This window comes from Tachysurus vachellii, chromosome 1, assembly GCF_030014155.1.
Source record: "Tachysurus vachellii isolate PV-2020 chromosome 1, HZAU_Pvac_v1, whole genome shotgun sequence".
Lineage (NCBI taxonomy): Eukaryota > Metazoa > Chordata > Actinopteri > Siluriformes > Bagridae > Tachysurus > Tachysurus vachellii.
Window position 1 is genome coordinate 1,992,402 of NC_083460.1, and position 25,900 is coordinate 2,018,301.

At 40.2% G+C, this 25,900-nt stretch overlaps 2 protein-coding genes across 5 annotated transcripts; one reads left to right on the forward strand and one right to left on the reverse strand.

Moving 5' to 3' along the window:
- The first annotated feature begins 4,599 nt into the window (after positions 1–4,599).
- Positions 4,600–8,952, forward strand: LOC132844080 (uncharacterized). Of its 3 annotated transcripts, none has more exons than XM_060867246.1 (10): positions 4,600–4,753; positions 4,869–4,946; positions 5,321–5,426; positions 5,524–5,678; positions 6,104–6,258; positions 6,351–6,507; positions 6,587–6,680; positions 7,072–7,135; positions 7,460–7,542; positions 7,642–8,952. In XM_060867246.1, the coding sequence occupies exons 2-10, from the start codon at positions 4,877–4,879 to the stop codon at positions 8,234–8,236; spliced, it is 1,479 nt and encodes a 492-aa protein (XP_060723229.1). In that variant the 5' UTR covers positions 4,600–4,753; positions 4,869–4,876; the 3' UTR covers positions 8,237–8,952. The 3 variants fall into 3 exon arrangements, with proteins under 3 accessions (XP_060723229.1, XP_060723236.1, XP_060723243.1); XM_060867253.1 differs by having other exon boundaries at positions 4,608–4,753; positions 4,874–4,946; XM_060867260.1 differs by having other exon boundaries at positions 4,609–4,753; positions 4,924–4,946.
- An 857-nt stretch (positions 8,953–9,809) lies between these two features.
- Positions 9,810–24,936, reverse strand: wls (Wnt ligand secretion mediator). 2 transcript variants are annotated; one of them, XM_060867276.1, is made up of 12 exons: positions 24,621–24,936; positions 22,069–22,344; positions 16,768–16,892; positions 16,357–16,518; positions 16,054–16,190; positions 14,302–14,470; positions 14,073–14,170; positions 13,539–13,602; positions 12,692–12,835; positions 12,249–12,311; positions 11,990–12,143; positions 9,810–11,343 (listed from the first exon to the last, which is right to left on the reverse strand). In XM_060867276.1, the coding sequence occupies exons 1-12, from the start codon at positions 24,724–24,726 to the stop codon at positions 11,234–11,236; spliced, it is 1,608 nt and encodes a 535-aa protein (XP_060723259.1). In that variant the 5' UTR covers positions 24,727–24,936; the 3' UTR covers positions 9,810–11,233. The 2 variants fall into 2 exon arrangements, with proteins under 2 accessions (XP_060723259.1, XP_060723251.1); XM_060867268.1 differs by having other exon boundaries at positions 12,249–12,332; positions 24,621–24,934.
- Between the last annotated feature and the right edge of the window lie 964 nt (positions 24,937–25,900).

The following is a 25,900-nucleotide window of genomic DNA, read 5'->3' on the forward strand; positions in this document are numbered from 1 at the left end:
CCAAACTCCTCCCAGACCCGAGTTTTTGCCTCCGCAACCACCCGGGCTGAAGCTCGCTTGGCCCTCCGGTACCTATCAGCTGCCTCCGGAGTCCCCCGAGCCAACCAGGCTCGATAGGACTCCTTCTTCAGCTTGACGGCATCCCTTACTTCCGGGGTCCACCACCGGGTTCGGGGATTGCCGCCACGACAGGCACCGGAGACCTTACGGCCACAGCTCCGAGTGGCTGCGTCGACAATGGAGGCGGAGAACATGGTCCACTCGGACTCAATGTCTCCAACCTCCCTCGGGATCTGGTTGAAGCTCTGCCGGAGGTGGGAGTTGAAGTTCTCTCTGACTGGAGACTCTGTCAAACGTTCCCAGCAGACCCTCACAGTACGTTTGGGTCTGCCAAGTCTGTCCAACTTCCTCCCCCGCCATCGGATCCAACTCACCACCAGGTGGTGATCAGTTGACAGCTCCGCCCCTCTCTTCACCCGAGTGTCCAAGACATACGGCCGGAGGTCAGATGAAACAACCACAAAGTCGATCATCGACCTCCGACCTAGGGTGTCCTGGTACCATGTGTACTGATGGACACCCTTATGCTTGAACATGGTGTTCGTTATGGACAAACTGTGACTAGCACAGAAGTCCAATAACAGAACACCACTCGAGTTCAGGTCGGGGGGGCCGTTCCTCCCAATCACACCCCTCCAGGTGTCACTGTCGCTGCCCACATGAGCGTTGAAGTCCCCCAGTAGAACAATGGAGTCCCCGGTTGGAGCACTTTCCAGCACCCCTTCCAGAGACGCCAAGAAGGTCGGGTACTCTACACTGCCATTTGGCCCGTAAGCACAAATAACAGTGAGAGACCTATCCCCGACCCGCAGGCGCAGGGAAACGACCCTCTCGTTCACCGGGGTGAACTCCAACACATGGCTGCTGAGCTGGGGGGCTATGAGCAAGCCCACACCAGCCCGCCGCCTCTCACCGCGGGCAACTCCAGAGTAGTAGAGAGTCCAGCCTCTCTCAAGGAGTTGGGTTCCAGAGCCCAAGCTGTGTGTGGAGGCGAGCCCAACTATCTCTAGTCGGTATCTCTCAACCTCCCGCACCTGCTCAGGCTCCTTTCCCCCCAGTGAGGTGACATTCCATGTCCCTAGAGCCAGATTCCGTGTCCGGGGATTGGGTCGCCGAGGCCCCCGCCTTCGACTGCCACCCAATCCACATTGCACCAGCCCCTTACGGTCCCTCCTGCAGGTGGTGGGCCCACAGGAGATCGGCCCCACGTCGCTCCTTCGGGCTGAGCCCGGCCGGGCCCCGTGGGGTAAGACCCGGCCACCAGGCGCTCGCATGCGAGCCCCAACCCCGGGCCTGGCTCCAGAGTGGGGCCCCGGTTGCGCCATACCGGGCGACGTCACGGACCTTGTTTTTAAACCACTCATAAGGGGTATTTGAACCGCTCTTGGTCTGGCCTGTCACCCAGGACCTGTTTGCCTTGGGAGACCCTACCAGGGGCAGAAAGCCCCAGACAACATAGCTCCTAGGATCATTCAGGCACGCAAACCCCTCCACCACAATAAGGTGGCGGTTCGAGGAGGGGTAGGTGAAGATAAGACATAATTATTACTTGTTGCAATGCCACTTGCCAAAACTGGCCCACATTCAGAAAACAGTTTCTAGCCCTTGGGCTGAAGATGATTCAACAAATGTTATAATAATTATCCTGCATACAGTCTTATCGAGATTGAGAATATTTATTCAGAAGTGTTCCTTACTGGCATGTCCATACAGGGCTACTTCATATATTTGTTATTCTTATGCTCTACAAACAAAAGACTCAGGCTGTTGGCATCACCCGGTAACCTACTGTACTGTATTGTACACTACTGTAGGTTACCAGGTGATGCCATCAGCCAGAGACTTATGCTCTACAAACAAAAGACTCAGGCTGATGGCATCACCTTGTACTGTAACCTACTGTACTGTATTATACACTACTCCATTCATCTTCTACCGCTTATCCGAACTACCTCGGGTCACGGGGAGCCTGTGCCTATCTCAGGCGTCATCAGGCATCAAGGCAGGATACACCCTGGACGGAGTGCCAACCCATCACAGGGCACAAACACACACTCTCATTCACTCACACAATCACACACTAGGGACAATTTTCCAGAGATTCCAATCAACCTACCATGCATGTCTTTGGACCGGGGGAGGAAACCGGACTACCCGGAGGAAACCCCCGAGGCACGGGGAGAACATGCAAACTCCACACACACAAGGTGGAGGCGGAAATCGAACCCCGACCCTGGACACTACTCCATATCAAAATGAATTCTTAGACTAGGACATTTCTCAGATCATCAAGTTACAGTTCTTCTAATTACACATATTTGCTTTGTCACTCAGTTTGATGCCATTTTGTGTCGTTGAAGTGACAGTTTTTTCACAAAGAGTGTATTGACAAATGTGGTGACAGCAGACATCAAGCTCACATCACAACAGCTGAGTATATAGGATGAGATGAGCAGGACTCAACTCAACAAAAGTCTGTAAAGCCAATGACCACTGTGATCACTGATCACCACTGTTCCCAATGACCAATCACTGATCACCACTGTTCCCAATGACCAATCACTGATCACCACTGTTCCCAATGACCAATCACTGATCACCACTGTTCCCAGTGACCAATCACTGATCACCACTGTTCCCAGTGACCAATCACTGATCACCACTGTTCTCAATGACCAATCACTGATCACCACTGTTCCCAATGACCAATCACTGATCACCACTGTTCCCAATGACCAATCACTGATCACCACTGTTCCCAATGACCAATCACTGATCACCACTGTTCCCAGTGACCAATCACTGATCACCACTGTTCCCAGTGAAAAATCACTGATCACCAATGTTCCCAATGACCAATCACTGATCACCACTGTTCCCAGTGACAATCACTGATCACCACTGTTCCCAAAGATTAATAACTGAAGACCACTGTTCCCAACAGCACTTCACTAATCACCAAATAAATATTTGTATATTTTGTACAGTAAAATTTGTTCTTTGTTTCCATTGACAAATCATAAATAACAACCGATCAGTAATCACCATTTTTCAGTTATCACTTTTATTCCCAACAGCTAATCAATGATCACCACTGCTTTCACCTACGCACTTGTTTATTCTTAATTTAAACTATATTCCCAATTCTGAATTCTTCTATCAGGAAAACATTAGATAAAACAGCAAAAAAATAAATCAGTCATTTCCTTTGTATGTAATCCTTAAACATGTCTGTTCATGTGCAATTAATCAGTGAATTTTGAGTTCAGCCTGGTTTAACTACGTGCTGAACTTGAACTCAGATCAGAATCAGCATTAGACATACAGCTCAGCTTTTATGGATAATTTTAATAGACTGGGCAAATAAATTCACTAACAATGTGTGTATCTTTCTTTCCTATGGACAGAACTAACATGGATCAACCCCAAGTCTCACTTCGATTAAACTCTGGCTTCGTGTACATGACCATGAATGAAGCATAGCGACATTAAGGACTAAGTAAATCATGTTTTTCTAGCTACTTTTCCTAACCTTAATGTAACTGAAACCCATATTTTTCCCCCAATGTACCGTTAAATGTTCAGTTTATCAATTATTATCAAATCCTGACTTATTTAATGTGAATTACAGCATAAGTGAAATAGCAGTTTTGTTTGAAATACGAATTCTTACTGCCAGGGTAATTTTGATGTCCTTGAAAAAATACACGCTGAAACGAGTACATGTGGTTTGGAGAAAATCCATTGTGGATTTCTTTGGAACGGATGTGGCTAATTTTATTTAGGATGTTGTAGTTTGCAGTACAGACTTTATGTCTGGTTTATTATTTTTTTTAAACAATTAAAATAGCTTGCATAATTTTTCACCCCCAATGAACTGTGAAATGTGAAAAAACATGTTTTAGTTTCAGCTCTTCCTCCATTACTTTAGGCTTCTTGGTTGCTTCTCTGACTAATTTAGTTCTACTAAAAACATAAAAATTTAGTAGAGTACAGTTTCAAACATGACAACTGTGGTACAACATGACAACTGTCATGTTTGAAATATTTCATCTTATCACTTAATCTTGACTGATACGTTTCAGGAACTTTGTCCTGCACTTCCTTCTATTTTTTTTCATGGTGCTCTTTTTTAAGTTTATACCAGGAACAAAATTATTTACTTGTATAACCATCACATTGCACATTTAATTTTCAACTCCATTTAACTAATTATGTAATGTAGGGTTTTCACAGCATTCAGGGGAAACTTTACTCCAATACAATTTTAATATTAACTCGTAACTCTATTAGGAACACATTTATACCTATTTTTATGTACAATTCTTATTTGTAAACAAACATATTGCAATATCAACTATAGCTGATAATGATAATATGTACTATTATAGAGATCTACAGAGAATCTACTTTTCATTCTAGACAGTATCAGTTTTTTTTGTATTGTTTTTTTTTCTATTGGTCTTGCATGAAATGCAAGGCGGAAACTGCACCACTACGTACATTTCCACAGAACCGCCTCATCCAGTTTCAAGAAGAACTTAATGTAATCCTCCACAGCACAGCTCTCATGACAGGGGAGGCTGATGGACCAGTCGCTGCCCTGGGATATAACTGGTATTTAGTTGTGATTCATACCACCAGTGGATTTTAGGATGATTATGAAACCAGTTTTTATGTAAAAACTGCAAGGGTGAGTTTCAACCACGTTTGTGGAGATGTTATCAAACTCTATGATCATGCTGTGTTATGAAATGTACAACATTATTATTTCCTTTTGTAATTTGTTTGTGCTTAATTTATGTCAGATTAGATAATGGGTGCCTTAATTATAATCCTGCATGTAACCCTACTTCTCTCCAGCTTCAGCTTCACGGAATCTTCTGGTAAGTTTGATAATGTGTTCATTTAACAATTTATTACAAATCAGCAAACAAACAAGCATTGCGTAATCTTTTATAAATCGTCTTCATAAAAAAATTTCACCTAACCAAAATAGGTGACTGAACACTTGATTAAAACTGTGCTTTTGAACTTTCTCTGCTTTAAGCAGAACAATTAAGAGTGAAATTCAGTCTTGCTTTTAGTTAAGAGTATTTTTGCTTCTGTAAAATGAAAAAGAAGTAACTTTGGACATTTGCTATGCTGTCTTCTTGTCACACGTAGATAAAAACTGAGACATACCTCACTTTTTTTGGCACTTTGTTGAATTATTGTTGATGTCAATGATATGTTTCTGATAACTGAAAACCCTTTTCAGCGTTTCTGCAATGCTTTAATGATTATGACATCGAACTCAAGTGCAGTTTCTTGTCTGAACCCAACAGTTGTTCCCAATACAAACTCAGTGTCACAAGATTAAAAAGGTTTGATCAGACCAATGGGTGAAAATGGTTGTATTTTTTTCATAAAGTATTTTAAAAATGGTATTTTTACTTTATGTTGTCTTTTCTTATATTGCAGGTTGTATACATGCCATTTTATTGAAATCCGTCACGGTGAATGTGAATGCAGACTCGAAATGAAGGACGGGTTTGTCATTTACGAGATACTAGTAATAAAGTTGTTGAAAGGAGACGAGATTTGGCACACAACAAGCATCAGTACTGAAGAAAGTAGTAAGTGATACAACACTTCAACTGACAGAGATATGCAGGCTACAAAAAACTAGAAAAAGGTTCGTTTTTTTCACCCCCATCGTACTCTGATCTGGCTTCAGCATTACTGAAATATGAGTGCGTGTTTATGTGCGAGTCTGATCAAATGCTAAAAACCAGCTAAACAGGTTTAGATGGTGGCATGCAAACTGTAGATGTGTAAAAATTCCCCCGTCACTCAGCACTTGAAAGAAGGTTGTGATAGAATTGATTCATTTACCTTCAAATACAAGAAAAATATTGCTGGAGGAAGTTACACAGGAGAAGGTGGGCGATGGGTTTAGTAGTCGTCAATCATCTTCAGACTAACAAACTTCTTTCACCCAATGACATCTAATCTACACACAATGAGATCTAAATAAGTTACTCTTACTTATTCCATGCAGTTAAACCCAGAAGACCAATCATCACGTCAGTCATTCAGAAGAAGAACGGAGACTTTTCTGTTAACTTGAACACCACCTACCCAGAGAAGATGAAAACCTTTTTGGACTACCTGGATGTGGAGCTGCAATACGGTATTGTTGGAAGCAATGTTAACGTGAGTCTCTCGATACCGGTTATGAAAAACATCCAACATTGCATAACACGTTCTGTAGGTAACAATGGAGATCCCTTGCACTTTTCATACAGGTGACAGAACATGTTGGAAATGTTCACAATTCGTATGAGATTGTGGGCAGGAAACTTCAACCTAATTCCAAGTATATCATAAAAGCGAGAGTGAAGTCAAACTACCCCTCTAACAAGATGTTCAGTGACTACAGCGAACCATTTGTGTTTTCTACACGTGAGTTTTATGAAGTATGTGTGAAAGCCAGCATGTTTACCAACATGATTAACAGGAGCTCATGTCTTTGTGTTTTCAGCACAATCATTACAAAATATTCTCAGGATAATTATACCAACATTATGTATCCTTCTGATCATTTGCATATCTTCAGTCTACTTCTGGTTCAACAGGTAAGCCTACTTTCATTCTGTGTTGTGTGTTTTTTTAAGAAGGATTTGGTTATCCCATATCTCTTCAGGTCGGGTTTCACAAACTGTTTTCGTAACTGAGTTACTGTAGATTTATCACTACAATCTTGCACTACTTGAATTCGTATTCACATGGCATTAGTGAACTCGAACAAGAAAAGAAAGACAGATGTATGGTCATGCTATCAAACGTTTGAAAATGGCCGATGCAATGGCTGTTGGTCAGATGATTAGTATGCAGTATCTTCTGTTCTCCCATGAGTCGGTTGCAATACCAGGTTTCCACCAGAGAGGTCTCTAAATCCCACTTCTGTCGCCTTCTCCAATGATTGACTGTTTTTGTTTGTTTGTTGTTGTTTTTTTTTTTTTACAGAATCATAAAACCCTGGTGGGACAAGATTCCTATGCCAAAATTTTCTACAAATTTTGTAAAACAGGTAGACGATGCTGTCTCAATCAATACTTTACATTTTCCAAATTTCTTTCTAATTTTTCCAAAAAGATACATGAAAATATTTATAAAACTTAAAAGATTTTTTAAAATGGAAGATTTTTCTACATTTGTTTTTGATTCATAAACTAAGCTGCCTATAGCTTAATAGGTAATTTAACAATATTTTTCATATTCAACACTGAACATATATTCAATATTCAACACCTTATTTATTGGTATTTATACTTTTCTATTGCATCTGAATTAAAAACCGTCATTAGATCGTGTTTGAATTCATTCCTTAATGCTTTATACTTTTCTCTTTCAGGTCCCACAATTGCTGTCATTTCAAACTGAGTTCTCATCTCTCAGTCTTGATTCATTAGCAAACCACATCAGCAAGAACGCATGGTAATGTTTAAAATGTTCAAAGATCATGAAAACATGTACGCTTGTTACTTTTCTAAAAAGAAAACAAAAAAAAACAAAAACTTTTTTTCCCATTTACAGTGTGGAGGTCCAAAGTGAAGATCCTTATAAATTCTATAATCCCAGTACGGGGAAAGGCACCGAAAAGGCATCACTGGCGTATTTATTGGCAAGCCACCAGAACATGAAAACGAACGGCTCTGAACATACTGGGTTTAAACACCAATCTACAAACACCAACCAATCATGTAGAAATCAGCAATCTGATGAGTTAAGCTCAGGAATCTGGAAGCAGGAATCAGGAATCAGCAACAAGACCTATCTGCTATCAAAGTCCAGCATGTCATCCATTTATAAACAGCCAGCAAACCAGGATTCGAGCAAGAACTCCAAGGTGTTTTCTGAGAATCTGCAGATGGATTTTGAGTACTACAAGTGGGCTGGTTCTACAACCTCTGGAAACTACAACCTGATTTCCATCGCACCACCCAACACTGAGATGTCTGTGGATCTTCTATATCACAGCGTAGGTGATGTAGTTGACCACAAGGCTCTTAGCTATTGTAATGATCTGATCATTGAGAAGTCATTTAACACCAAGAAACCACAGGATGTTCTGTTTTCTGCCAATGATGACATCCTTATTCCAATGGAAGATGGGTATCAAGCGATTTAAAATTCAATCCATGAAATACTGGAGAATAAAAAAACTACAATGTTATAATTTAATTTATTCCCCCAGAGCAATATTATATCAGAGCGATCATCTCATTTTGCATATCTTTTCAGGCATTCAAATGGACTCAGGTTTTGACGTAACAGCTCAATCTAGAACTTCCTTGGGTATATTTATAGTACTGTCACGTGGTGATCAAAATACACTTTTATTACATTGTATTTGAATGCTATTTGAATGAAGATCTGCAGCAGTGCTACACCGTGTTTGTGTTGCAGATACTGAACATTACAGCAATCATTTTGTTGTTTTGTTAATTCTACCATTCTCCAAATCATCACTTCAAGTTGATGATTATTATAAACTTATCTTTCTTATGCCGATTAAACACCAGAATTTCTTCAATCTGGTCATTTTCTTAAAATGTTTTTTTTGTTTTTTTTTAACCCAACTTAACCCTTTAACACACATTTGTTGGAACTAAAATGTGAAATATCAGTGTCATAAAACATACCATAAAAGACTCGCATTGACGTTTTTAAACGTTCAAATACTCATTAATATGTAAAATACATGTACATATTTTGAACTGTGAATTTCATCATCTTCATTATCTACAGTTTATCACTGAGCACTTCTAAGCATCTAACTAGACAATGTTGTATACCTCTATATGCATGTTTACATTATTATATAAAGTCTTGTGGGTTTGAATACTTTTAGTGTAATTTTTTTTATGTTTTCTCTGAAATCACTAATCAACCTGATGAACCTGATGAATGTTTCAAGGTGTTTCAAGACATGAGCTAGGCTCATCCAAGTCTCAACAATTCCTTTTGTACAGACATAAACTTACAAAGACACTTCACTTAGAACGCATACGGTTCCATTTACAGAATAAGAGACATCAGTTTCCCAAAACATAGGAACCAATTATAAAGTATTTAAAGGGGGAAGCGGGAGAGATTTGGAGGAAAGGGATGTTGACTTAATTTTAGTGACATCTAACTGCCATTTCACCATTTACTGTTCTTAGCAGTTTGCTCCTTAAAGTGTGTATCTGTCAGACAAAAGTGGTGGGTGGTAGTTTTTATGTATTAGGGATATTCTGTATAGAATATAGGCACAGCACATGTATGTGTGTATGTGTGTGATATATATATATATATATATATGGTATGTGCTTGAATGGGTAGAGTAAGAACATTGTTCGTATGGTTTCCCATAATTATATAGGAAAATAACTATTTTGTTGATTTTTGTATGCATAAGAAAAATAGAGATAATAGTTTGTTCTTTGCCAAGATAGTTTTATACACATTTCTACAATAAAAAAAGAAAAGTTTCCATTTGAGAGGGAAAAAAAGGGAGGTTGTTGAGAGGTCAACTCTTTATAGTTGCTGTAACACAAGTGAGAACACTAACATGTTACAAATAGGAGCAATAAAACAGTCCAGGACATGCTGTTATAGGAAAACAATCACCAAACAGCTTCATCACACCTCCCTGTAGCTGATCGGTTTCCTATAGCAGCATTTATTCCTTTTTCAAGAACGTCACCGCAGTACAATCGTTGTGAAAAAGTCCTTTTATTATACAACAGACAGTGATACAGCTAACAGTTGAAAATAAGCACTTTTTAAAAAATATATCTACATCGTAACATACTAGGTATGAACTTAATGTGTTGTAAAACATGATGGAGGGAAAATGCTGACCGCTGCAGTGTTATAAACGTGTGTGTGTGTGGGGGGGAGAGGAAGGGCGTATACTAGATCACAAGTTTAAAAACAGGCTAACGTACAGTTTTAAACTTTAACATTAAATGAGGAAAAAAACATACATTAGGTAATATCCTGTGACCAAATCAGTGATACACAATCTGATGCATTTATGAAGAATAGTTCCTTATTTTTCAGAATTTTCAAGATGACCCCTGTCTTTCTCAGAGGAGACGATCCCGAATTCATCATCATACAAAGGAAATAAAAATCAGTTGAGGAAAAGTTTTCTAATGCAGGATTGTGACACTGTACCCCATGATTATTATCCACACACTGCTAGCTGAAAGAATGCTGAACTACAGATAAAATAAATTACCTGCTTGGTAATGCCCAAAAACTTTTTTCCTCACGATTTGGTCAATGAGATGACAGTCATACACTTTGTAACTTACACTTCCGTCCACAAGATGGCACCAAAATCCACCTCACTAATCCCTCCTCTGAAGGACCAGTTCCTCTATAACAAAACTTTTTTTTTTTTTTTTTACTCCTGCTTATCTCCCCGACTTCCTCATGGACATTTTACCCTTCCGGCAGCCTAAAAAAGTGTCTTAATATTTCGTTTCATCACGTGAAGTTTGTTAAATGACCTTTGGGAAAGTTGGATGGTAAAAAAATTCCAATTGGGTGTCAAAAAAAAATAAAAACAAGGCAATTTGATGTAATGTAACCCAAAAAAAAAAAATACAAATAAAAATATTCACCACCATCCTGCTGCTATCGTAGCTGGATATTTACCCAGTTAGCTAGCTATATACAAGGGAAAAATAGAGAAAAAAACAAACAGGGAAAAAAAAAAACCCAACAATGTGTTGTTTTGTACATACAATAGTGGTAGGTTATGAAATTTGTAATTAGAAAGATTCTAATAATTTCCAATAATTGTTATTAAGGAACTATGCAGGGAAAATGTCCCAATCTCTGCATCTAATTTGGAGGAAGGTGGCCTAAAGAGGCAGCATCGCAGAGAGCTTTTTTTTTTTAAATTGTTATACAAGTGGCTTAGTCGTGCTGAATCTGAATATCGGAGCTGAAAGAGGAAATCTATACAGTAGAAGAACACAAAATGAGCCTCAGCACTGGATCAAGGGCACTTGGATAAGGAGAAGGTTGGATCAGGTGCCTGAACAGCACACATCAGGAGGAGTGTATAAAAGAGCGGTGGCTATAAAATGTCAGAAGATGGAGGAAGTAGGAAGTGAGATATAAGAGCCTATTCCTGCGACTCCTTTCCCATCATTCTGTACACCTCAGTGGGTCCGTCAGCATGGGTGATGGTGGTGGTGAGCTGGATGTCCTCTCCACTGTTCCCTCCCTGATCTCCTTAATCATGGTAAAATAAATAAATAAATAAATTAACACACACAGCATGAGCTTAGTGTTATTAGAAATTTGTTGGACCTCTTGGGGGCAACAAAAAGTCAAAGAAAAAGAACAAATGTGACACTTCAATTAAACACTGTTCCTCTTCTCCTGGTTTGTGCCTGGTTACATCTTTATTGAGAAAAACAATAGAAGAACACACTTTCCCAAAGGTCATCACACACACACACGCACACAAAAGAGCAGGTTTACACAATGACTCAGAGGTCCTTCAGTCACCAAAGTTTTGATTCTCATGGGAAAGAAGAAAGAACTTCCAGAGAGGGAAGAAGAGACAGAAGTGTAAATATTAGAAGAGCTTGTCAGCAGCAGTAAAGTGTGTGGAATAAAACCTGAGGAAAAAAAAGTTAGTCTGACGTCAGGAGATGAATTGGTCTCATTACACTAGAGCTGGAAGGAAGCCTGCTCTCCATTACAACCACTGCAGTCTGGGAGGCCCTGTTTCCCCTGAACTTACACACACACACACACACACACACTCATCAAAGTTGGGCTAATCTTAACTAGTTAAGTTAATCATTTGATAAAAGTAAGCAGAGATTATTGTGTGTGTGTGTGTGTGTGTGTGTGTGTGTGTGATTCTTACCGCTGGACTGTTCTTCTCCGTAGCGTTTGTGTGACGGCGCATACAGGAACATGAGGGCGAACACGTACAGGTTCCACATGCCGTAAATCCCGGTGAAGAACGCGCTGTTTATCTGAACCGTGTAATCTCCCCAGTGCCAGTGTCCCTCGTTCACCTACACACACACACGTTTATATGCTCTTTACCCACCTGAAGCTGCATCTGTGTAAAAGGAGGAACTCGGATTGTATTATTAAACCTCCTGTCTCCGTCCACACACCTGACTGATGATGAAGAAGATGACGGTCATGGCCGCACACGCCAGAGTGACCAACATCAGGAACTTAAAGCGGAAGATAAGACCCTGGGTTTCACAGAACACAATCAGATGAGCAGAACATTTAAAATAATTAATATTTATGTTGCACTGAAAGCAATATCCAACATTCATATATCATAATTCTTTTCGATATTTTCTTTTTTTAATTGACATTTATTAATAATTTCTTAGTAAATCTCAGTTTAAAAAAAAAATCCAAATATATTTTTTATACGTTTTTTTTTTTGTGTATATATAATTTCTGCACGTTTCTATAGTAATGGTGCTTTCGAGAATAAAATTTATCTGTGACGTAGAAAACGTGCATAATTTTCTATTGGGTTTTTAATATAATGTCTACAAACCAAATTATTCAAATCTAGAAAACGAGTGAACAAACGCACCTCGTAATGCAGACGGCGAGCTTTGGTCATCGCCGGCAGAGACGATCTTTTACCGCTGATGTTTCTGAACACCTGGAACACCATGAAGCACAGGAACAGGAAGTAGAGGCAGGCGCATATTCCAGCCACGATGATGAATGCCATCTGGAAGGAACTCAGTCAAGGAAAATGTGTTTTTTTGTTTTTTTTTTTAAATCAAATCATAATGAAACGTATCAAATTAATACAGAGCAAAAAAAAAAAGGTTTGTTTTACTTTTATTTTGTTTGTCTGTGCTCACAGTGATGTCTTCACTAATCATTCATTCATCTTCTACCGCTTATCCGAACTACCTCGGGTCACGGGGAGCCTGTGCCTATCTCAGGCATCAAGGCAGGATACACCCTGGACGGAGTGCCAACCCATCACAGGGCACACACACACACACTCTCATTCACTCACGCAATCACACACTACAGACAATTTTCCAGAGATGCCAATCAACCTACCATGCATGTCTTTGGACCGGGGGAGGAAACCGGAGTACCCGGAGGAAACCCCGAGGCACGGGGAGAACATGCAAACTCCACACACACAAGGTGGAGGCTGGAATCGAACCCCCAACCCTGGAGGTGTGAGGCAAACGTGCTAACCACTAAGCCACCGTGACCACCCCCCTTCACTAATCATGTAAAATTTATTTTACACAGTCAGCTCCGGAATTTTTCCCACCCTTAATGGGAAAAATGGGAATATAAGATAACAAAATGTAGCTGTATCATATAAGATGACAAATTCTTCATGTGATGGAGAACATGATGCAAACGTAGTGTTCGATGTGTATGGAGGTGTTTTAAAGGAAGGATACGGCCAGTTCGGTGCCAACATCTGAAGCCCAGATGCTGTAGAATGGGTTGGTCAGTTGCACTCCTCTGGAAAAAAAAACAAAAACATCTTCATCCATAAATATCATCATCAACATCAGCTTACATGCTAAGTAACGTGCAACACTGTGTGGTGCTGCTACAGGACAATAATCACCGATAGGATGGAGTGATAAAGATCAGTGTTTTAGTCAATTTATACAAGAGAAAGCTGCCAATGATTACAACTCTTATTTCTTACAGAACAAGACAAACATTTTATCTGTCCATCCATCTAGCTATCTATCCATAGCTTTCTCATTCTCTCTACTGAGTCACTTTCACTATATATTTTATCCACCCATCTATCCCTCCATTCATCCATCTAGCTATCCATCTATCTCTTTCTCTCTGTCTGTCAGTCGGAGTCTCTCTCTCTCTGATCAGATGAACTGTTTTTAGCAGCAGAATCACAGTCAGACTTTCTCAGATGGTTCAGGTTAATAAGAGAGAGCTGGATTTTCTGCAGCATGTCTCACCTCTCACACATATCGAAGATGAAGAGGCAGAAGGAGCCAAAGACGATGGGTCCCACCTGCTTCCAGTACATGGAGAAGCGATTCCTCTCCGTCTGGTCCTGCAGGACAAACCACATCACGCAGCAGGCGGATATTTGACACCATTACTATACACTATAACATATCAGGAACAGTCCACCAGAGCTGGCCATCAAGTATGTACACAAAAACAGGTCCAGTTTTCCCTCACCATGAGATGTTCTCCACAGAAGATAATCCAGAAGGAGAGGAGCATGGCGTAGAAGATTCCTTGACGAATGTCTCCGAACAGCAGCATCCACGTCCAGTCGAATCCGATGGAGAACCACTCCACTGGTATGTTGATGAAGGTCATAGAGATCCCCAGTGCAAAGATCACCCTGAATACAGGCAAACATCACCTCAGGGTTCTGCTACCTCATCAATCCCCATCCTCAATCATCATCAGTAGCAAATCTATTAATATTATGCTACCATGGGTGCTATTTATTTTAATTATCTTTATAAAAAAAAAATAATAAAGAAATAATAAAAAAAAAATACAAAATATTTTAATTCTTTCATTTTTATTTCTCTGCTAAATTTCCTCACATCTATTATTTATTATTATTATTATTACAACAGCAAAAACAATAATAACAGCATTAGTAAAATTAAATATATTAATTATATTATATAATTAAATATGAATTAATCATTTAATATAAAATAATACGTTTCATTTTATTTTAAAAAATTATAATCTTAAATCACATCTTTTGCAATGAACAGAAGGGTTAATATCATGGTAATGTAGTCACACACACACACAGTCACACACACACACAGTCACACACACACACAGTCACACACACACACAGTCTCACACACACACAGTCACACACACACACAGTCTCACACACACAGTCTCACACACACAGTCTCACACACACAGTCTCACACACACAGTCTCACACACACAGTCACACACACACAGTCACACACACACAGTCACACACACAGTCACACACACACTGAAGGACAGAGGGAGGGGGAACGACATTGACTCTAAAAACATCAAGCACATTCCAGCAGCTTTGCGGCCTGAACAATCCCAGCATGCTCCGCTACGTCAACCCAGAGACACCACACCACACTGGTATGTTCAGAATGTTCTAGTCTTGTAAACACTGGTGCCTATCAAAGTGTGAGTGTATGTGTTTGTGTGTAAAAATATTAATCAGATCCACAGACACACGCATTTTCATAGTCCTGCAGGCAAAAAAATAAATACGTTTTTCTATTCTCAAAACAAAAAAAAAAAAACTATACGTTGTCAGAAAAAAAAGTTAATTATACACACACACACACACGTACACAAACAACCCCTTACATGTCCATGTGACCTATTAAAATCACAAATATAAAACCGCCAGTCAAAGTTGCCTGACAAGCTCCTGATGATACGTAAGTTTCTTCTCACTTTCCATATCGACACCCTGAGGAACAGCACACACACTCTCACTCGCTCCAGCTTTTACAACATGAAAAAAAAAAATCATCTTCCTGTGACTGCCTGAAAGCTTTGTGCCTCCCGGGACTACCGAGGGCAAGTCAGAACAGTGGATAGACAGAGTGGATATGAAGGTGTTGGAGCGTAAAAAGGAGGACGAGAGAGAGAGAGAGAGAGAGAGAGAGAGAGAGAGAGAGAGAGAGAGAGATAGAGAGAGAGAGAGAGAGAGAGAGAGAGAGAGAGAGAGAGAGAGAGAGAGAGAGAGAGCATGAATAACAGCAAAGAATAAAAGCCTTTCTCCTGAGGTCACCACAATGTTATTAAAGTTTTTTTTCTTTAACCTCATTGAGGTATATAATCTGAGACATCAGGGCAGGATGTGTTAAGGGATTCAGATACTGAGAGGGAAAGGAACTGAGGATGGGATTTATGTAGAGATATTGAGGTAGAGATATGTAGAAGGAATCCTACTTCTCCAGCAGGACGGGCGGTCTGGTCATCAAGGTGATCCTCCGCCAGTACCAGATCATGATGATGAGGATGCTGGGAGTGAGGAAGGTCTTCATGGCAAACCAGACCTTAGTGAAGCCACCATTTTGATGGATTCCCTAAAAGAAAAAAAAAAAAAAAAAATCATATGGAAAATTTTCAATCTCAAACGCTCAGAGAAGTAAATTAGATGGAATTGTGGAAATAATGTAGGGGAAAAAAATCACTGGAGAACGAAATCAGGACACGGAGATGTAGCATAAACGCAACGCATCATATCCTCACCACCAGGCGGATGTCTTTGATCTCGCCTATTCCCACGTTCACCTTCTTACGTTCGTTCACCGGTAACCTGACGTTCACCAGGTAGTATTTATGGGACACAGTGCCGACCTCCATGAAAGGCAAGAGGTCACATTCGTAGTAGCGACCCTCGTTCTCTATGATCTGGAGAAGAAATGTCAAAAATGAATCATTTAAATGGCTCAGAATCACGAGTCAACGAGTCAACCAGTCAACACGAGTCAATGTAATTAAATAACCTTAAATAACACACAAGGCCAAGTGTGAAGCCCCTTTTCAGCTTCACCTAAAGATCGTGCCTCTACTACAGACCATAAGCAGTAGCATAAAGGTTTGTTGCACTGCTAAGTGTGTGTGTGTGTGCATGTGTGTACATGTGTGTGTGGGGTTTACCTTAGCTGTAGTGAAGTTACAGCTTAGTTTGCGTTGCTCCAGAGATTGAGCCATCTCTGTCCACTCGCTCACCGTGTCGTCTCTGTAGGCCAGGCTGACATCTATAGTGGCCATGGCTCCGTCCTCTACACACACACAGACACACAATTACCCTTTTCAGCATAATTTTTTAGTAAGAATCTCAAATCAATCTGTGTAGATAGTGGAAGCTAATGCTAGCATGCTAGTCACTTACTTTGCTAGCTAGAAACATACACGACAGAACACAAACAGTTTACTTTATTAAAACTTCATGCTTTAGATTAGCAAATAATGTTATGTACCAATGTCAAGAGGAATATTAGCTAAATAAACATTAGCGCCAAACATTAGCTCCACCTACACACATGTAACAAGTGTAGTTACTGTGGGTTCTTAAGATCAAAGCTAACACTGGCTAATGTACAAGCTAATATTTGGGTATTAAAATGAAACTCTGATGAATGACATGCAGCCGAGATGTTTGAAGACGTTGAAGAGCGAGCAGTGAAAGAAGGCATTCATTACGAATGCTGTCAGTCGTCTCACGCTCACGCACACGCTCACGCACACGCACACACACACGAACATCTCCCAGCTTTCTAATTTCACACTCGCACTTAAATATTTAAAAGGAAGATTTTTTACCACAGACTTTTGTTCTGTAATTAGCCAAACAATCTAATTTTAACTACAATTTTAATATTAAAATAATAATAATAATTTACATTTATGGCATTTGACAGACACCCTTATCAAGAGCGACATACAAAAGTGCTCCATCAGTGTAATCGTGTGTAACTACCAAGACTCAGCATGCTAACTTCAATATCTCTAGCTAGCTATCAGATAAATCTGTATATTGCTAGTCTACCTACAACAGTAAACCTTATTTAATAAATAATACTGCACTCTGTGTGTCATTCTGCTGTAGGAAAGTTAACATCTACGTTACTGTACAACCGCAAAAATCAAAACCAGGCTGCAATGAAGACCTTCGCCGTCTCTGAAAACTTCAAACTTTTTATTTCTGATCGATATAAAGCGCCGACACTTAAAATAAAAGTTTCCTTAGAGAAAACGTCACCATAGCGACGACTTCATGCTTGTACACATCACCGACACCATTTACTGTTTAGAACCTATGGTGCAAATAATACGGCGACTGCAAACTTAAATGAAATAAAAAAATAAAAAATAAAACTGAAGAGCTTAGAGAGAGATTAGAAAGCTGGACTGCAGGGTGAAAGCATTATAAGCAATGTCATCTCTCACAAACACTTTTGGCAGTACATCAGCCACACACACACACACAAACATTCTTCACCATCGCAGCAGCCATCACCCCGGCTACTAATCTCCTTCAACAGCTGTGTTATTGCTGGAGTCGTGCCAGGCAGGGGGGCATTCGGGGCAAAGCCGCAATGCTTTATTACCTCACAGAGGAGGGTCAGTCAGCTTCAGGGGACCAGCTTCAAAAAAAACATTTTTTTTTTAACTACAACACAGTTTCTATTAAATGGAAGGTTCCAGACAGGAGCAAAATGACAACATGGTCAAACAAGCAGACGACTCAAACACACACACACACTTTGTCCACCTATTCTGCTTCATACACAAACGGGTCATTCATTCAGGGAAAAACTTAAATATTTAAGTTTATAGTTCATTCAGGGTCATAATATTCCTCCTTTTGTTTTATTTTTTTATAAATTTGGTAACCTACCAAGGTATAACAAGAGGCTGTAGGAGAATATCAATCAGCTCATTTACGAACAATTGACAAAAAAATAAATAAATAAATAAAAATAAACATCTTCAGGATTATTTAGCTTTAAGAGAGAGAAAAAGCGAGAGGCTGGTGATGGGGATGCGGTTTATAGCTGTTGTTATACATCATTACATGTAACTAAAAACTGCTAAAAAAAAAAAAAAAAAAAAGTGATTAAAAATTTGTAGATCACCGAAATTTTTCCGGCTCCTCTTCATCACTCTGATCAGCGGTTGATTATTTCGCTTTAAAAGTGTACAGCTCTTACATTTTGACCAAAAACATAACCTCACTTCTCCGCCGTTCCTTCGATAAAACATCTGTTTACTTCTTCATCAGCAGCAGAGCAGAACGAATACAGACACGCAGCCCGACGAGCAACGAGGTCTTTTCCTGATTCAGAGACGCAGAACCGCAGAGGAACCCGAGCTGGCAGATGATCAAACATCTTGACACAAACACCACAGTAAACAAACATCTGGAAAGGAGGAGCTTTCAGGAAGACGGCGATACGGTGTCCCAACGCGAGGATCAAACCTGCATACAAACGGGTCTACGAGGATCTGAAAATTACTCAAATCATAAAACTCACACCTCAAATATCTGATCTCTCGATAGTACACGTCTCATACAGAGAGTTAAAAGTAATGAAATGGTGAGGGACGGCTTACGGAAAAAAAACGTGTAGAAATATACAGCACAAAAAAAACTGTTTGAAAATATTTACATTTTGTTCCAATCACTCACTCATTTCCTACCGCTTATCCGAACTACCTCGGGTCACGGGGAGCCTGTGCCTATCTCAGGCGTCATTGGGCATCAAGGCAGGATACACCCTGGACGGAGTGCCAACCCATCGCAGGGCACACACAAACTCTCATTCACTCACACAATCACACACTACAGACAATTTTTCCAGAGATGCCAATCCACCTACCATGCATGTCTTTAGACCGGGGGAGGAAACCGGAGTACCCGGAGGAAACCCCCGAGGCACGGGGAGAACATGCAAACTCCACACACACAAGGCGGAGGCGGGAATCGAACCCCCAACCCTGGAGGTGTGAGGTGAACGTGCTAACCACTAAGCCACCGTGACCCCCTTGTTCCGATCATGTAATAAATAAATAAATACAAACATTTATTAGAAACATATTTCAGAGACATTTATTTTCTTCACTGATGCCCTTTTTTTTTTTAAATCAAATTTTTTCCTTTGTTTTTCCTCCCATTGCTTTTAGTTGTCCATCAACACAACTTTTTATATTTATATATTTTTCAAATTAAAGTTCTCACTGTCCGCTGAAGAGATCAGAAGTTTTACGATTACAGCCAAAAATAACTACAGGGGAAGAAAAAAAATTCGGCTTAAACTGGCTTCTTCATGTGGGTTTGTTATCCAGTAGAAATTGCTAATGCTGTAGGCTAATTGTTTTTAGCAGGGTGAGCAAACTGCAAATGTAGCTCACCAAAAGGAGCAATTTAATAAATAAATAAAATTAAATTTAAAAAACTTGTATCCAGGCTGTTTGTAGATCCTCCGTTATAATCCATTTACATACCTTCTTTAGTTAAGATGCTAGGGTGAATAATACCAGGAAAAGATCTTAGACTTTTGGTTTAGCATCATGCTAACCACACTTCAAAAATCATACAATTGTGTCACATCAGAAAGCTTTGTGGAGATTTTCAGTGCCTCAGATAAAGGTGTTAAAGATAAAGGAAAAAGGGAGAAAGTTAGCTATAAAAATGGGCAAAAGGAGGTCACAGAGCTTAAACAACTACAGCTCAAACTGTGTGAAATAAAAGTAGCATGTCAATCCATCTTTAGTAAATTTAGCCAAGCTAATCAGGCATGTTTCCTTTCTAGCAGACTTTAATCGTTAGCCTGAGTTTATTAATGTTAGGCTAATAAATAAAACAAAGCTCCAGTAAGTTATCTAACATTCGGACACAGAAAAATACACAATAATGACATTTCTAACACAACTCTGTTTCACCCCAGAGGCTGCTAAAGTTATAAAGGAGGGAGAAATCAGCTCCTCCTTTTCCCAGAGTGCTTCAGTCGAACAAAAACTCTTGATTAATCTGCTGTATTATCCTGTTAATCCCTCCTTTCACCCTCACAGCCCGGCGCGCTCACACGGCTCACACGGATACTGTATCACAATCGGCCAAACGGAGCACAGACGGATCGTGGTGATTTTCCATAACATTGAATTCCTGAAGCTCAGCGAGATGGAACACAATTTCACCAAAGAGGAAGAAAAAAAAACATCTGATCCTTTTATCATTTAATATATGATGAAAATAAAGAAAGGAATGAACAGTAATTTAACCAGATGGAGGAACCACAGTAATTGGCATTGTGTTTGTTTGTGTGTGTGTGTGTGTGTGCATCAAGTCCTAGCAGGGAGCCCTAAGCCACCAGCCCATCCCAGTCACAGAGGTTCATCTATCATTGTTCAAGCCTCTTACATCTCAGTGTGAGAAACACAATCTGCTACAAGAAAATGGAAACGGAGAAACAATCTTTTAGCAATTTAGCATTAAATGAATCTCCCTGAACACAGAGTCTTATACAACGTGATTCAAGTTCACAACAAGTCAACAAAGCTTAGCGTCAAGTACCAGTGTGTTGGAGTTTTAAGGATCGGGAAAGTGTGCACGTTTTTTTTATCCCCCAATCACTCCCTTTTTTTTTTTTCCATGGCACTGAAGCTATAAGGAAAATCTAGCTAAAACTCTTCCACATACAGTTTCACTTCCTTAAGTGCTGTCTAATTTTTTAATGTTAATAAAAGATTACAGAGCTAATTATAGACTGCACCTTGACCGTCCATGACATCACCATGGAGCACCAGACATCACCTGAGCACCATGACATCACCTGAGCACCAGATCAGATCTCAGCTTGAACTAATCTGAATGGTCAAGAAAATTTTATTTTTAATTTAAAATAAAAAAAAAATGGCAAGAGCAACACTTTTTAAAATCCATCCTTCAGGACTTCACGTAACCCAACTAGCGTTATTAGCCGCAGCCTTACAAAAAAAACCAGGACGCCGAACACCGGAGCGTTAAAAAGGCAGCCATCTTGAAACCAGACATGTTTTTAAGCACAATTCCGACTTCACCTTCACCCCCATAGGCCTGAGGTCCTGACTTTCAACAAGATGTAGATTATAATTACACATAAAAAGGTGAAAACATGGAGCTTTGCTGCTATTATCTTAAAAATACATTTTGGTGCTTGAGATGATTTTAAATGAGGTCACAGATGCCTGAAGTGTGTAGTATCATCCTGCAAACCTGAAAACGACAGAACTGTTCCTAAGAAAAACAAATAAAATAAATAAACGTACACTTTCACAACCTGCCGTACAAAAGATCATTGTGGATAAACACAGCGATCATGGTAAAAATGTGCGTTTTTTTATTATCGATATTCCCGTTAATCCGTTTCTTTCTTTTAGACCTCTGTTTATTGGGGTTAAACTCTGCTGACTCACCGATCTGGTTGTACATTTTGAAAGCGATGTCGAACTGCAGGATGACGAGCATGAACTGGAACCAGGGACTCATCTCTTTATTGGGCAGAGGGATGTGGACGGAGAAGACGATGTTGTTGGCCTCGATCCTCTTGGCCATGGCCTCGTCAAAGTCTCGAATCTTGTCGCACTGGTTCGGGCCCCAGGGCATGAACCACTTCCGGCCCTGATTGTGTCCCTTCTGGTTGTCCACACACTTAGTGGCCAGGTAGTGGACGGCGGTGGTGGGACTAGGGGCTGGAGATGGAAAGAGATAGATGTCATATTAGAGAAAAGCTGCTTACTAAAGCTGAAAACAAAGCTGAACATTTATAAATACAGGAAGAAAGGTATATAATTACAGACATGACTGACCATCATTTGGAAAGTCAGAGAAAAGTGCAACTGCCCTCTTCCACAAGGTCACAGATGGCTCTAATAGTCTAGTGTTGCCGTGATTGAAACGAGATCAAGACCTTAACAGACCTCATTACCTAATATTTCAAAGGTTTGAGTGAGTATGTTAATCCTAGAATATTTAGGTCTAGTTTAAAATGACACATCAGATAAAAGCTATAAAAGCTTCTTGACTCTTGACAGATCCATGATGTCACCGTTAGACATGTTCAAGTTTCACGAACTCTCATGTCGACCGAATCCCAGTTCTCGCTTTTGTTTGTGCAGCGTGAAAAGACAGATATAAATAAGCCCCTCTGATCCCAAGCAGGTATGTGGTGACTAGCATGCTACCTCAGGCTGTCCTTTCCTCAGGCATTTCATGAGTGCGAAAAAGCAGCTGGAACTCTTCCTGGATCACAGACGACACCCGAGGGCTATAAAACAGCAGGAAATCGTTTACCTGACTGGGACCTAAGAAGCACAATAGCCAAAGTGACAAAGAGGAAACTTTCCAGAATATTCAACAGCTCCCAGAGCGGGATACAAACGCTTCCTTTATAGTGTAAATGACGTTAAATCCCAAGACTGCAGACCACTTCTCATTATGAGACTAGGCTTTAAAATATCAGCGCTAGTCTACAAAGCATGGCATTTGTTTTTGGCCAAGTTTAACCAAATAACTCAGTTTCATAAAAGCAAATCAAAACATCAGTATCATGTTCTAGCGACATGAGTGACAGCAAGCCAAAGCAAAAACGTCCATGAAACCAGACATCACTTACATTACAGAAGCTAGAAACACTCGTTCCCTCACCAGCTACCCTTCAGACGGCTTCACCGCTGACTGTTACACTGCACTGACACCGGAGACTCCTTCCGTTATAGTTCAATAAAATTTCTCCTTACGACAAAAAAAATTCACCACATCATGGATTACAAATGAATGTCTTCAAGCCGTTACCATGGAGACGATAGCGTGTTAGAACACTGATATAAACCTGGGATTTGTAGATACGCAATGAAAGATTTGCTGACTCTGCGGGATCAAATATAATTATAATCATTGTCAGGCACCATACAATGTCTTATTGCTTACAAACTGGTGTGTTTATTAAAATAATTTTTTTTTTTATAAAGTGTGTCATGATATTTCCGGTCCGTCCGTTGGCAAAGACAAACAAAATCATCTCTGTGAAGTTCATGCATTGAGTCTGTGGAACAAACACTCTCTAAATCTCCACCCTGAAGGATCTGAGATAATGGAAGGTTCCGGACTGAGTGACCTCACGCCGTGTAGAAGTTGCCCAATAACAAGGAGAGCGATGAGCCTTTCTACCCAATTACCCCTGCTGCCGCTGGCCACCGAGCAAACACAAAGGAATCCGGGCTTCATTAAATTAATCGCAGGCAAAGAAGCTAATTTCTCAGCGCTCTGTCTGTCTGGTGCACACTCAGACCTACTTCCTCCTTATACTCCAACTACAAAGACAGCAAACTTAAAAAGAAGGCAAGCTCAGACACTAATGCATTCCAGAAATACTTCTATCCAGGTTCTTATATCCGAGAACCAGCCTGGGGGTAAAGCAGGGGGGGTATCCGATTCAGTGGGAAAACAGACGAAGAGGGACGATCCAGGAGATCTGAGAGAAGGTAGGAACATGAAGACGCCTGGAGGGCAACACGAGAGAGAGAAGGAGGGGGAAGAAGGAGAAGCTTTTGTCCTCCTGAGATCACACACTTTGAAGTTTAGGAGCTGAAATCATCACGTAAAGACATGGAAAAATCTTCCACATATGATTAAAGTTCACACCCTGGAGTCGGCTCATGTGCAGAGGCTGTGATTTCATTTGATCACTGCATTGATTACGCACTGGAACTGTGTGTGTTTCGTGCACGTTTGGTCTTAATGTAGACAGAAAAAAAAACGCAGGATGGAAATCAGCAGGCCAGTTTTCAACACTACTTTTTTTTTTTTCTTGCTCCATTTCCAAAACTAGTTTGTATTTTCGGATCCACTTCCTCGAAGCTGAGATGGATCAAAGGGATCATGTGCACGCGCAACAAAATCACAATCAAAGGCTTTTTAGGAAATCTTCAAAAGCACCGACAATCTGCGGAGTTTCCTGAATACTCACCGATCAGCCCTCCGACCATGAAGGCAAAAGCCTGGAAGAGAAGCAGAACAACTCCAACAATCACCAACTTTTTGGTGCTCATGTTCTCGATGATCGCTCCGGCCATTTTTGCGCCTTGTTTTCGAAGCGATGAGAAGAAAAGAAAAGAAGAAGAAAAGAAAGTAAAGTTAAAGCAGAGGACAGAAAAGTGACCGCATCCAGGTGGAGTGAAGATCCGGACTGGGGCTGAGCGCAGCCAGCTGAACCGGCCTGGGTTGCCAGATCCAACTGCGACCCCTGATTCCAAGTCTGCTTTCTTTCTTTCTTTTTTTCTTCCAAAAAAAAAGAAAGTATCCCGCGCATGCGCATAGTACTGGCTCGAATTATCCCTATGACGTCGTGCACGTCTTATGTCTTTACACTAACGTGGGAAAGTAAACGAGTACTTTATATTCATCTTTAAAACATTGGGCAACCAATAATGTGTAAAATCAGATCGAAAAGTAAAGAAATCATCTGGGGAAAAAAAAACAGAAATAACTTTCAACTCATGCGAAAGTAAAGCACTTAAATTTATATGGGAATAATAAAAAAAACCACCTAAATATAAAACATATTGTAATGCAAATATAAACACTTGGTTTCTGTACACCATCCCTGGGGGGACGGGGGGGCTACTTATGAAAACAATTAATTAATTAAGTAATCAAGTAATTAATTATTTAATTAATTAAAATATGTGTGAGATAATAAAAAAATATATAGCATTTTTTCACTTTCAAACGTCATTTTTTTTACGCTACAGAGTTTAAGAGAGAGTAAATATTTTTGAGTTGGCAACAAGAGAGAAAATCACTGTATGTGTGTTTATGCCTGAACACAGATTCTGAGGACCCAAAGCTATAACAGTGGATGTAATAGATATGAGGGTGCCTATACTTTTGTTTGCCCTGAATAAGAAGCATCACTGCAGAATTTAGCTAAAACTAGGCTGTCTGTCAGTCAGAGGCTCCTGGGTTCGTGGAGCTAAATTTATGCTGCACTATGAATTTTTCACACAGAGCTTTAAGCTGGCAGGAGAACAGAGGAGAGAGAGAGAGAGAGAGAGAGAGAGAGAGAGAGAGAGAGAGAGAGAGAGAGAGAGAGAGAGAGAGAGAGATAGTGTGTGTGTGAGAGAGATAGAGACAAAGAGAGAGAGTGTGTGTGAGAGAGAGTGTGTGTCTGTGTGTGTGTGAGAGAGAGAGTGTGTGAGAGTGAGTGAGATAGAGAGAAAGAGAGAGTGTGTGAGAGAGAGAGAGGAG